The sequence below is a fragment of the Betta splendens genome, chromosome 4 (genome assembly GCF_900634795.4).
Source record: "Betta splendens chromosome 4, fBetSpl5.4, whole genome shotgun sequence".
In the NCBI taxonomy this organism is placed as follows: domain Eukaryota; kingdom Metazoa; phylum Chordata; class Actinopteri; order Anabantiformes; family Osphronemidae; genus Betta; species Betta splendens.
The window spans coordinates 14203532-14216737 of record NC_040884.2 but is presented as its reverse complement, the minus strand read 5'-3'; the positions used below and the strand labels follow the sequence as shown (position 1 = coordinate 14216737).

The following is a 13206-nucleotide window of genomic DNA, read 5'->3' as shown; positions in this document are numbered from 1 at the left end:
AAACAACCGTACAGTATACTACCCATGGCAGTTTGTGCCTTGACTGAACGGATTATCTTGCCTGATTATGTTTAGGGTGGTAAATGTATTTCATAATGTACTGTCCCCTGGACCTGCACCTCCTGATCTGAATATCATGCAGGTCAGATAGTTTAGCCGTGGTAATGTGCTTAGCACACCTGATCACTCTCCTCAAGTCCTTTTCGTCCTGGGAGCTGCTGTTTCTATAAAGACCATAATAATATATTATTACCTAAACTTGCTCAGCTGTCAAAAGTAGTACAAATATTCCGTAGCCTTTTTACCAGTGAAGAGACATGAGATGTAGTATAATATAATGATGGTCACAGAGCCACATGAATGTCTCCAGCAAAAGCTCACTTGGCACTAGATGTTAAAACACACCACCGTGACTAAAATAAATATTTTTATTTTCATGGAATAGACTGAGAAGAATAGACTAATAGCGTGATAATTAAAGACACTTTGGCCTTGTCATGATTTTATTGGGTCAGTCTAAAGTTGCATAGCTTACATTTACACATTTTCTAAGAAACTAAATGTTGTCCCTCAGCTTTTCTTATTTGCATCTTGTCGTGGGTTACAGTACATGCTGAATATACAGTAGGAGCGAGTTTCAGAAAACTCGATTGTGGAAGCTTTGATGTTTTCCACAGGGAGCCAGCAGCTAATGGAAGCTTTGAGTGAGCATGGGCGTGCGGTGTGGTCCAAAGAAAACCGACTGCCCCAGTCGACCTAGTATCTTTATTGTTTATTGCTTCCTTCAAATCATTTCTGACACGCTGTGTTTGGTATTTGACTACTCGTATTGTGACTGAGTTGGTCTAATGAGGTGTTCTCTCTTCACAGTGCATGTCTGTGAAGATAAGCCATCAATATGCCTTCAAAACAACTCAGAACACAGCAAAGGAGAATGTACAAATCACTGGCCATGGAGGTAAGATGCATTCATAAAGATGTTCAGTCTCAGTCTTCATTTGTTGCTCATGCAACTCTACAGGGCACATACATGTAGAACTGGTGCTTCTCAGAAAGGACAGGTGCTTTTTATAAACATATGGCAACATGGCACCATCTAGTGACAAGAGACTTGAATAACATTTCTGCTACAGCAAGGCATAGATCAAATATTTATTTTCTTTACAACAGCGTAAAGTGTTTGAAAATGATTTCATGCAAAACCACTCTCTGCAACAAATGTTAATCCACAACAGCATGTGCGCATAGTTTGCCAGGTCTGTGTTCATGCTCTGTTCCATCACAGGCATACTAGAGATAAAGTAGATAGAGCTAGATAGATATGTTACTTTACTCTGTTGGAAAGTGACTTTGACTCAGTTATTGTCAGGCTGTTTTAAGTGCCGCCTTACAACAGTATGAAGGTGATAAGAGGTAAAAATCTTTTTGTACTCGCTCCCTTGTCTTTTTCTTGACTTGAACAAAGCTCATTATTATTGCATAGCACCAAGATGTAAATGTATCTGCAGTCTGAGACGAGGCAAAGTCACACTGAGGGTAACAAGTCAGACAAAGCATCCAATGAAAGGGGGAGAACTAGTGGAACTGTGCCTGTTTCACTGGCTCCACATTGAGCCAATCAGGATTAATTGTGTACACAGGACTCTGCAAAGGGCACTATGAAGAGTGTAAATAAATTTAACCATATAAATATAAAATATAAATAGTTAAATAATCAAATGAATTGGATTTCTGTGACCATCATAAACATACTTTAATTATGCAGCTGTATTTTCTATCATTCCTTTCTTTGTTATAGGTGAATTAAATCAAATACTGTACTTTGGAGGCAAAGGAGACTACAGTAGCTGTTGTAGTGCACACTATGAGAGTATTGGTACATGATCAACTAGAACAACCCAGAGCTGCCCCAGAAACTACTTAGTAGCCAGGTGTCCAGGTACAAATAATAGCTACGCTGTGTGCTGTGTATATTCCAGTGTTTTCGTGAGCGCAGCTCCTTCTTTTCTTCTTGTGAGTCACCTCTGCAGAGAACAATGAATAAATCAGCAGACATTCTGTCAGTTAAGGAGAAACATTTTTTATGAGCACATACACTGTACAGCACGTGTAGGTGTACAACAGCTGTGTCCTATTTTGGGGTCTCCTGTGACATTCTAGCATAGTCCATTCTAGGACGCACTGTATTCAATGTAGACCCAGACCCAGAAAGGAGCATAGCCTTATTGTGTATCCTGACACAGTACAGCACAGCTTTAGGCCATTTCCTTTTTTTTTTTATATATATGTGATGTTTTTTTCTGTTGTTAGTGGGACAGATTAATGAGGTAATCATTGGCGGTGCTGCATAAGGTTCAACAACAAGGATAAGGGGAATAATTATGTTGTGGCCACATCGTGCTCTCTGGCGTTGAGAATTCAAATGGGACTTCTCCACAATTTGTGACAAGCAGTTCGAGATCTTGTCTTTCAGGGACTCACCACTGGGTGGCACAGTGTGTGCACGTCCTTACGTGGAATGAACATTACTTCAGTCACTGAAGGCGTCGAGTTGTGGTCCGCTGATGTGTTCACTGTGTGCTCTGCCTCTAGACTCCAGCCTGGCGCAACCTGAAATAACAAAAATACACAACAACAAGACAAACAGCAGATCAATGTAAAAATAAATCACACTTTTTAAAACCACCTTTATAAAAACTTCTTAAAGCCATCTAGAGGCAGATATGATTTTAATCAGCCATTTGAACACGTGTCATTAACCAGATGTACATGTAGCTAAATAACAGCATTCTCCTTCTTCCTCCCTGTTATTCCTGCCCAGAATGCCAGTTGCTGTTTACAACCTGATGTAATTGTCATTATCAAATAATTAATTTGCCATTGTGTCATTGTTCAAAACAACATGATCAGTGTTTATGGAGCAGCACTCTAATTGTCTAATTGCTTGTATAATAAGCTAATGATAAGAGTGATCTAATCTGCTAGACATCTTAAGAGCGTTGATCCCAGTCACCAGAGTCTTAGCTGCAGTCACAATAAAACACAGAGCTTGACTCTGGGCTGCTGAACCATTTGTGTGATCAATGAGATATAAGTTTAGGAGTTTACTTCCTTATAAAACTGGTTATATAGAGATTTATAGACAAGTCCTAAAGCATGTAATTAAATATATTTTTTGGCTCCTATTTGACAGCCACTAAGCCAAAATACCTTTACTGTGAAGTGCTGATTCTGTGTTTTAAACAGCACTTTTCTTTCATCCAATGCGTTTTAGTAGATTTCTTTTTACAATAAGTTACTTGCCTTTGTAGTTCACAAGTAAACATGTGATGATGCTGATAATCTTGATGCCATTACACCATTAGAAAATGACTCATGTCATTATACTGCACAAATACAGTAATAAAGTAGGTAGTCTTGTAGGCTGAGCAGAAACTATGAAACATACACTACTGCTCAGTAGATTTTCCTTGGTTATTGGAATGGTGCAGGAACCAGAGGATACACTCTTTTGCTGAGGCCTGATACAGCAAAATGTCTAAAACCCCTAAGAACGGCCTGTTTCTGGTAATCAAACGAGATGGCTGTGCATTCTTAACAGTGCAAGGAGGTAAACAGCAAAGCAATCCCGGGAAACACAAAGCCTTTATTAGGCTGTATCATTAATTGAAACACTAATAACTCTATGGAGAGTCTTGATGTACTTTGTAATTATCTGCTCACCAGTTGCCAGGAGCGCAGCTCCTCCTGGGGCGACCGAGAGAGAGAGACATCGACTTTCTAACTCAAAGTAATTGTGCACCGATATTAATGGAGATAAATGAACAGCCGTTGGCTCACACAGCACAACATGTTCCCAAGTCTGCTGGAGTCAGGGTGGCACACAGATGATAAATATCATATTATCATAACTTCTCAGCTTCTTCTCAGTTTCTTTTAACCAAAAATATGCATTTTTGTTTCAGAAATTATTCACAGTGATCCAGTAAGTAATCAATATATTCCTGCCCAGAGGTTTCACAGTTTCCCCTTTTTAGGTCTACAAATTCTGGTAGATTTGTTCTCATACTCAAATTAGAAAGTATTGTAAAACAATAAATTGTTTTCTGTTAACCAAAATTAGAACACGCGAGCTGTAATAGCGTAATTGTCTGGTGCTTTTGCAGGCGTCAACAAGCGTAACACCAGTTGTTCTTGGTGCTTAGAGGTCTGGAAGCGAAGCACCTCATCTTTGGGGATGCGCTCACTTCCCCTCTGCAGAGCTGGCCCTGCCTTCAATCTCCACTTCCTCCCATGCCTGCCACAATTACTCTGGTTCAAGAATAGGGGCCTGCAGGAACCGCCTTCAAATCAGCGGCTTGTGAGAAAGACACTGCATAAATTTCTCATGAAGTGTGACATGCCAGATAAGACTGGGCCGCTTGAAGCATGCTACTTTGAAGTTTCCTCCTCTGCCGCTTTGCCTTTTAATTTAGAGATGTTTATTCATATGCGATGATGAAATCAAATCTGCTGTGCTACACTCCCCTGTAGAAGTCAGAAAGCCATACAGTTTGGACTGCATCCATGATAATTGACATTTTTTTTCACCCTAATTATAGCTGTTGTGTAGTTCAATGTAAAAAGACCTTGGTGTTAATTAGTGTTGAGTGTCAGGCAGATTGATGCATTTCAAAGTGACATGCCGCCTGTTATCCAAGGTATTTTTGCCCGCCTTGTTTTGCGTTGTATCGACAGTATCTGGGTCGCGCTGCTGCCTACAGCACGATGCTGTAATAAAACACAATGTTAGCGTTTCTCATGTCTCAACCACAACATGCATATTTGCAGATTCTCACTTCGTCGACGCGAGCGCGGCAGCGTGTCATTTGGCTTTGAGAGGTTTTGCAGAGGAGACCTGGGTGATTGGGGGCAGACTTCAGTCAAAAGTTTACACCAATCATTCTGCTGCACACGAGAGCATTGTGACTGTGGGAAAGAGCCAATTAAAATGTAAAAATGTCTTTCTCTCGTCTGATAGAGGTTCCTTCACCTGGACTGTGAGCTCTTAGGCAAAGCACGGAAGTTGTGTCATTCCACAGTATAAATGGATGAAGTCCAATGAATGTCATTAAAACAGCGATACTTCAACACACAAAATAACATTAATACTACATATTATCCACTAATCATTTCTGTACGTTATAACAATAAACGGAGATATACAAATAGACTTGATGTTAATATAATGTTGCAATGTAAGCAGGCTATGCTATATGTGGTGCCAGCAGATTTTAATATGACCAACATTACCGTATTACAGTTAAGCACCTCCATAGGCCACAGTACTTCGCTGTACTAAGTACTGACTTTGTATTTATAGCTACAGCAGAAAGTCTGCTTAGTTCTTTGATGCGGCCTGTTGCTGTAGGCTAGTTTCTTTTCTGCATTTTCTTTAGCTACTGTATTAAATTGGTTTAAGAATAACATTAATGGAAACTGTAGTTTAGAAGATTGGAAAGCCTGATCTACGGATATTTTAATATTCTACTAAAGCTGTTTGGAAAAATGTCTTGTGAATATTTAAGAATATAAACATTACGAGTGCCTATTTGTTTTATTTTCATATTTTATCTTCTACAGTACCTGCAACACACAAGGTTTAGTCACGCAGAATGTGCTGTACCTAATAATAATCGTTTACTGTCCAGCACAAGTACATGTCAGACCTGAATAAATGAATATTAAAAAACAATTATTGTAGTTATTGAAATATTGCAGCTCATAGAAGCAATGGGTTCCGAAGGCTAGAATCTCTTAATCTTCCCTGAACATGATCTGATGCTGTGTTAATAGAGTTTTTAAATTAGGTATTAGAGAATTATTTATAATTGAAGTAAAGAAAAAATGAGCAGCTTTGTGCTGCTTAGAGTTTGAAGCTGCTCCGGGGGTTCCATTCTGTTGTATTAGTGATAAAAACCTGCTTTGATTTCACTTTAACGTGCTCATGCCCAAAGTCTAGAGTGTGTTTGATTGTGCTTTCATGTTGCCCACAAGTGTTTTACTTTAATGCAGCCATTCAGTGTGACACCTGTATTCAGCACACAACAAAGCTCATTAGTTGCTCCTCTGGGAGAACATGGAAGTCTCCGGTTCCTTATGAGAGAGAGCGAGGACAGTAAATATGCTCACCATCATGCTTTGCTCTCATCTCATTTACTGTGGCAACTAAGCTAGTTTTTTTGTGAGGAATGCGATGTTGGAAAACAGTTTAGTTGGGGGTGTCACTGGTTTCATAGGGATATTAATTTCCTTATCATTTCTACAGGATTATTGAAAAGCCCACTGCAATACCGTCTTTATATTTGTAGTGATTTACATCTTTACACAGAGATACATTTTCTGTGCAAACAAACAAACACACAGCACAGATATAAAGCAAGAAAACATGACAATCATAAGGCTCATCTTTGAAGCATACCTAGATTATAAACTGCTGACCAGGACAGTGACAGATGGACCTCAAGCTCTACAGAGGACTCCACTGTGTTCACACATGTGCTTGTCTGGCTTTTCTGCACGACTGCTCACACGTGTTTGTGTAACAAATTGTGCACACGCTGCATATGAACAAGAGGAATCCATGTGTGTAAAAAAAATCATTTATGACATTGATGTGGTTCAAAAAAGGACTGATATTCTATATTATTTCGAAACAGACAGTAGACAAAGACATTATTTTACTGTAACTGTAACAATTACATTACATAAATACTAAATATTAGTTATTTTATTCAGTTGTATTGAGGCAAATGAGGAACTCTCTTGGGACTTTCAGGGAAATGTTCACATGTACAGTGTATGAAGTGTTAAAGGCTGCAAATGTCTTTTTGGCCAACCTGCCTGAAATGGCTTCAGCTGAATTTAAAGCTCCTCACTGCTACAGTAGAGTAGCACTGAATTTACCTCTACACCATAGCAGAACTGTATCCTGCTACAGGAAAGTACGTTTTTCAGCAGTTCCACAGTATTTGCGCTTTTCTGAACAGATTGCCCTTTACTCTGCCTTCTCATCATAGAGCCTTGGGTATCGGTGGCCCTGTTCTCAGTTTACCGGTCGTCGCTGGGGCAGCAACCCCCATCACCTGCCACCTCGAAAGTGTCGCATAGCCATGCTCTTGTCAGATGGTTACGCTGGCCCATTTTTCATGCATGTTGGCCTGCTACCTTATATGTCCTTCAGGCGCCACTGAAATGAGCTAATAAATGTTATTCACGTCACCTGCCGAGGTTTTATGGCTGATGGACTTCACAGCTATAAAACTGCTGTGAGATATTCTCCAAACATCTTTGGAAAAACAATTCTTTTAGAAAACGTTGAATTTGCCCATTTAATCCATGTATATGGATGTATATAATGTATATTCTGTTTAGTGATAATTAGTTTAACACAGTGATGACTGATAGCATTATTGAATTTTCATTGTGAGCAAAGTTAGTACAACTGCTCTGTCTGCGTATATGTAGCCCTTTGATATATTGCTGAAAAACACCGAACAAATATGTAAGCAAAGTGATTTGTTGAGGTTTTAGTATTATATAGTATTTAGAGTATTATAACTGCTTCCTTAACTGCACTTTACCGGCATCACATGAAACATGATTGTGACAATAGCAACCGTAACAAGTACATCAATAGGAGCGTTCAAAGTCTGGTGTCCTGTGGCACAGCCCTGTGTCCTGGTGTGCTGCCATCTATCCCATCTGCCCTTTGGCAAAGTTTGAAGGTGAAAAATAGTTGGTGGTTGTGTCAAACGTTACATTAAGCTGCAATGTTGGATTTCACTGCAAGACATTCTCCATCTTTTATATATATATACATCTTTTATATATATACATATATACATCTTTTATATATATATATATATATATACACACTCTATTCTCACCCTCCGCGAGTGGTCTCATCCACTTTCCAAGCTCGGGTCCTCTACCAGAGGCCAGGGAGCTTGAGGGTTCTGCGCAGTATCCTTGCTGTTCCTAGGACTGCACTTTTTTGGACTGAGATTTCGTATGTTTTTCCAGGGATCTGTTGTAGCCACTCCTCCAGTTTGGGGGTCACAGCCCCTAGTGCTCCGATCACCACAGGCACCACTGTGGCCTTCACCTTCCAAGCCTTCTCCAGTTCTTCTCTGAGCCCTTGGTATTTCTCTAGTTTCTCATGTTCCTTTTTCCTGATGTTGCCATCGCTTGGTATTGCCACATCCACCACTACGGCTTTCCTCTGCTCTTTATCCACCACCACAATGTCTGGTTGGTTCGCCATTACCATTCTGTCAGTCTGGATCTGGAAGTCCCACAGGATCTTGGCTCGCTCGTTCTCTACCACCTTGGGAGGTGTTTCCCACTTTGACCTTGGGGTTTCCAGTCCATACTCCGCGCAGATGTTCCTGTATACTATGCCAGCCACTTGGTTATGGCGTTCCATGTATGCTTTCCCTGCCAGCATCTTACACCCTGCAGTTATGTGCTGGACCGTCTCTGGGGCCTCTTTGCACAGTCTACACCTTGGGTCTTGTCTGGTGTGGTAGATCTGGGCCTCTATGGCTCTGGTGCTCAGGGCCTGCTCCTGTGCAGACAGGATGAGTGCCTCTGTGCTGTCCTTCAGCCCAGCCCTTTCAAGCCATTGGTAGGATTTGTTGAGATCAGCCACTTCAGTTATGTTCCGGTGGTACATCCCGTGCAAGGGCTTGTCCTCCCATGATGGTCCCTCTTCCAGCATCTCATCCTCTGTTCTCCACTGCCTGAGACATTCACTCAGGACGTCATCTGTCGGGGCCTTATCCTTGATGTACTTATGGATCTTGGATGTTTCATCCTGGATAGTGGCTCTCACGCTCACTAGTCCTCGGCCTCCTTCCTTGCGGCTAGCGTACAGTCTCAGGGTGCTTGATTTGGGGTGGAACCCTCCATGCATGGTGAGGAGCTTTCGTGTCTTAACATCTGTGGTCTGTATCTCTTCCTTTGGCCACCTTATTATTCCCGCAGGGTATCTGATCACTGGCAGAGCGTAGCTGTTTATTGCCCGGGATTTGTTCTTGCCATTGAGCTGGCTTCTTAGGACTTGCCTTACTCATTGGAGGTATTTGGCTGTTGCCGCATTCCTTGTTGCCTGTTCAAGGTTGCCGTTTGCCTGTGGTATTCCAAGGTACTTGTAATTGTCCTCAATGTCTGCTATTCTTCCTTCTGGGAGTGAGACCCCTTCTGTGTGGATTACCTTGCCTCTCTTTGTCACCATCCTCCCACATTTCTCGAGTCCGAATGACATCCCGATGTCCGAGCTGTAGATCCTGGTGGTGTGGATCAGCGAGTCGATGTCTCGCTCACTCTTGGCGTACAGCTTGATGTCATCCATGTAGAGGAGGTGACTTATGGTGGCCCCGTTCCGGAGTCGGTATCCATAGCCAGTCTTGTTTAATATTTGGCTGAGGGGGTTCAGACCTATGCAGAACAGCAGTGGGGACAGTGCATCTCCTTGGTATATGCCACATTTGATGGATACTTGGGCAAGTGGCTTCCCATTGGCTTCAAGGGTGGTTTTCCACAACCTCATCGAGTTTGCAATGAAGGCCCTTAGAGTTCTGTTGTTCTGATGTTGTACAGCTCCAAGCATTCAGTGATCCATGTGTGTGGCATTGAGTCATAGGCTTTCTTGTAGTCGATCCAGGCTGTGCACAGGTTGGTGTGTCGCATTCTGTAGTCTTGGGCGACTGTTCTGTCTACCAGGAGTTGGTGTTTGGCTCCTCTGGTATCCTTACTAATGCCCTTCTGTGCTTCGCTCATGTATTGACCCATGTGCCCACTTATCTTAGCTGCGATGATGCCTGACATGAGCTTCCATGTTGTGGAGAGGCAGGTTATTGGCCGGTAGTTGGGTGGGACTGCACCCTTTGAGGGATCCATCATTATCAGGATCGTTCGCCCTTCGGTTAGCCATTCAGGGTGAGTCCCATCCCTTAGCAGCTGGTTCATTTGTGCTGCCAGGCGCTCGTGGATTGCAGTGAGCTTCTTTAGCCAGTAGGCGTGGATCATGTCAGGGTCGGGTGCTGTCCAGTTTTTCATACCTGAGACTCTATGTTGGATGTCTGCCACTGTGATAGTCACTGGATTCTGTTCAGGGAGGTTGCTGTGGTCTTCCCTCAGATCCACCAGCCACTGTGCATCGCTGTTGTGTGATGCCTCCCTCTCCCATATACCCTTCCAGTACTGTTCAGTTTCCAGCCTTGGTGGGTCTGCTCTGCTGTTATTACCCTGCCATTGAGAGTACACTTTCGCAGGTTGTGTTGCGAACAGCCGGTTTATTCGTCTGGCTTCGTTGTCTCTGGTGTATCTCTTTAGTCGGCCGGCCAAGGCTTGTAGCCTTTGCTTGGCAGTTTGGAGTGCTTCGGGTATGGGCATCTGGCTGTATCTCTTGGGCATCGGTCTTTTCATTGCACCTCTCTGGGCCTCTGTCATTTGGCTCACTTCCCTCCGAGCTGCCTTGATTTTTGCCTCCAACCTTCGTTTCCATGGTGGGTATTGTTTCTCATGGCTCCCATGGTTGCTCTTGCTCTTATAGCCAAGCTCCTCTAGGATCACTGATGCTGAAGCATATATCAGCTCATTGGTTTCTGTGATTGTTGAGGTAGGGATCACTCTCATTGCTGCATTCACATCTTCCATGAGACTTTCTGATGGTACTTCACTTAGCTGTTGTAGTGGGGTTCGGGGTTGCCTGTTTAATCTCGCCATGATCTTATCTTTCAGGTCAGTCGCTGCCTCGCTCAGCGTATCTGTGCTTATTGGGGCTTCATACCCAATTTCCGGTTGGGGAGATGGTGAAACCTCCCCTCTGACCTGCCGTCCTGGCTCCCCCTTGCCGTAGCATTTGTGTTGTATCTCGTCAATCTCAAGTTGTGATAGCAGTTGCCGTTTGTGGATGTTGGAACACTGAGCTACTAGTTGCTTCGCAGTCAGTCTTGAATGTGGGTTTCTCCGTTCCCATTCGCCACACATTCTATTCATGTAACCCCTCTGACTAGGGTTACTTGAGTAGTAGCATTCCAACAGTTCTCTGGTCTCGCATCTCAGCCATTTCTTTCTTGTTCCAGTAGCCCATTTCTCGTCAAGGTGCTCTGGTTCCCCAACACCGGGCGACGTCTGAGCCGGTATCTCATGTGGTTCATTGTCTCTCATGATATGAGGTAGGCTGTAGCTTGAAGGGTCTTGCCCAAGGACCCACACTGGATGCCTATTTGCCCTAACAGGGATTCGAACCGGGGACCACCCGTATACAAATCTTGCGAATGCATTACAATACAGATTTTTGGTTATTCTGACTACGAAACCAGCAGCACATAGTTTTGGCCTAGTTAGTATTAAAACGAGGAGTAATGACAGAGTGACACCGTAATGACAGCCATTACTCAGAGATGTCAGCGTGCACCCACCTGACTCCACGCGCCCTCTGCGTCTCCATCTCCATCTATGTGTGTCTGTCATCTACATCCATCCCTTCGTCTCCTCTGACAGCTTTCACTTATGGATTCTATCGTGTCAGTGAAGCAGATAAATGTGTTTCCAGTGTGGAACAGAGAGAGTGAAGAGTATGAAATAAAACAAGTCTTCAGTGATCCATTTGGGGAAATGGGGTTGCAGCAGTAGCAGCGACAATAAAATAGGAGGAAAGGCTTAAAATAACAGCAGAACCAGTGGGGGGCATTGAACACGATACAATCATCCCAACGTGTCAGGAAGTGGAAATAATTGCTATGTGCAATGGCAAAATACTGGAAAGAATAAACAGTAGGATAACACATTTACAGAGCAAGTAACTTATGTAATTATTATTATGAATTATGAATATTGTGTGAAGAATGAAACATTATGCTTTAAGGTGTTTCACAGAATATATACAGTTAAAAAAAATATCATGAGAGAAAATGTCTACATTTACGGGCCTGATTTGTCTTTAACTTTATAGTCTTCTCACCAATTGAAAGTCTTTGAGGTGGAGACGCGAGCACCAGGAGAAAATATTTGGTTTGCATTACAAGTCTTAAAACATCACTCCCACACGGGCCCTGTTTGCTTGCCGTAATCACTCTTCCTGTCCATACGGGCTGCTGAGAGGTCCCTTAATGCATTTCCAGAGTAAGAAATGGGGGTTTCAGTGCAAAAGCCTGTTCCCCAGACTTCAGCAAACTAAGGTAGGGATGGATAGTGAAAAAAGAAGTTTCAGTTCTACCGAACATCTGATTTTACTGATTACTTCAGCATGCTTTGAGAGCAAACAATGATATTGTTCTGTGCTGACTGTTGCTCCTTGTTTTGTTGGTCTGGTCGTTAGCTACATGTGTAAGTGCTATTAGCTGTTGGAGCCAACAGCATCCACCTATCACATTGCAGTACAACGGGAGGCTACTCAGGAGCTTTGCGACCCATCAGTGGTGTAAGGTATAGTGCCTTTAGTGGTGTGAGGGGATTCTGGTTGTGGCAGTGCGAGTGGCCACTGGGGGCCTCCTTTTTCCACACATCTCATGATGATGACAGAAATCCTTGTGCTGTTTCAGAGACCGGTTGCTTTGCTCCTCCATCATGCACTAGATGTGCATTAGGACGCGAGGCCTAAATGTCATCATCTCTGTGATCAGTAAATTCACTTCTAAAGTGCCACCCTACATTTAGCCTTGGAGGGATTGTGATGCATATTTAAAACAGTGGTTTCATCATCATCTTGCAGCAACGTACTGTAGGAAACAGAGGAAACGCTGCTTCACCTTTGTCGGTTTCTTTGCACTGGTGGATGTGACATCTCAAGGCTTCTGCTCCTTCAGCTTTATCTCAGTGACTCATTCCTCTGATAGAATATGAGCTGATTTTAGAGCGGAGCGCCTCAGTGGTGGTCGAGACACGTATGACATCCATCCCCCTCTCTCCATCTCTACGTGCTTTTTCTCCCCTTGCATTCCTCTTGGCTTCTCCTAAATTGATTAAACATGGCAACGCATGTCCACTTCACGCACATACATACATGCGGAGGGGGTAGAGACAGTTGGGGGGATTTGCTTACATGTCTTTCTAATCTGTCTCGCTCACTCACACACAGACATTGGAAGGGGGGTTGGCCAAGCCTCCTCATCTCTCACACGCTTACACACCCTCTCTCTCTCTCTCTCTCTCTCTCTC

General features: G+C 43.0%; 1 protein-coding gene and 1 long non-coding RNA gene across 4 annotated transcripts in view; one reads left to right on the top strand and one right to left on the bottom strand.

Moving 5' to 3' along the window:
• The window catches only part of plppr5b (phospholipid phosphatase related 5b), a 54847-nt gene that overhangs the window by 2904 nt on the left and 38737 nt on the right, over nucleotides 1-13206 (top strand). For all 3 annotated transcript variants that reach the window (XM_029147298.3, XM_055508033.1, XM_055508032.1), the window contains exon 2: nucleotides 871-958. In XM_029147298.3, coding sequence (XP_029003131.1) covers nucleotides 874-958 — 85 coding nt within the window. In that variant the 5' untranslated portion in view covers nucleotides 871-873. The remainder of the gene's footprint in view (nucleotides 1-870; nucleotides 959-13206) is intronic.
• LOC129603972 (uncharacterized) lies at nucleotides 1788-11763 on the bottom strand. The gene is made up of 3 exons (XR_008694431.1): nucleotides 11469-11763; nucleotides 2482-2610; nucleotides 1788-2024 (listed from the first exon to the last, which is right to left on the bottom strand). It is a non-coding gene; the product is annotated as an uncharacterized LOC129603972 (long non-coding RNA).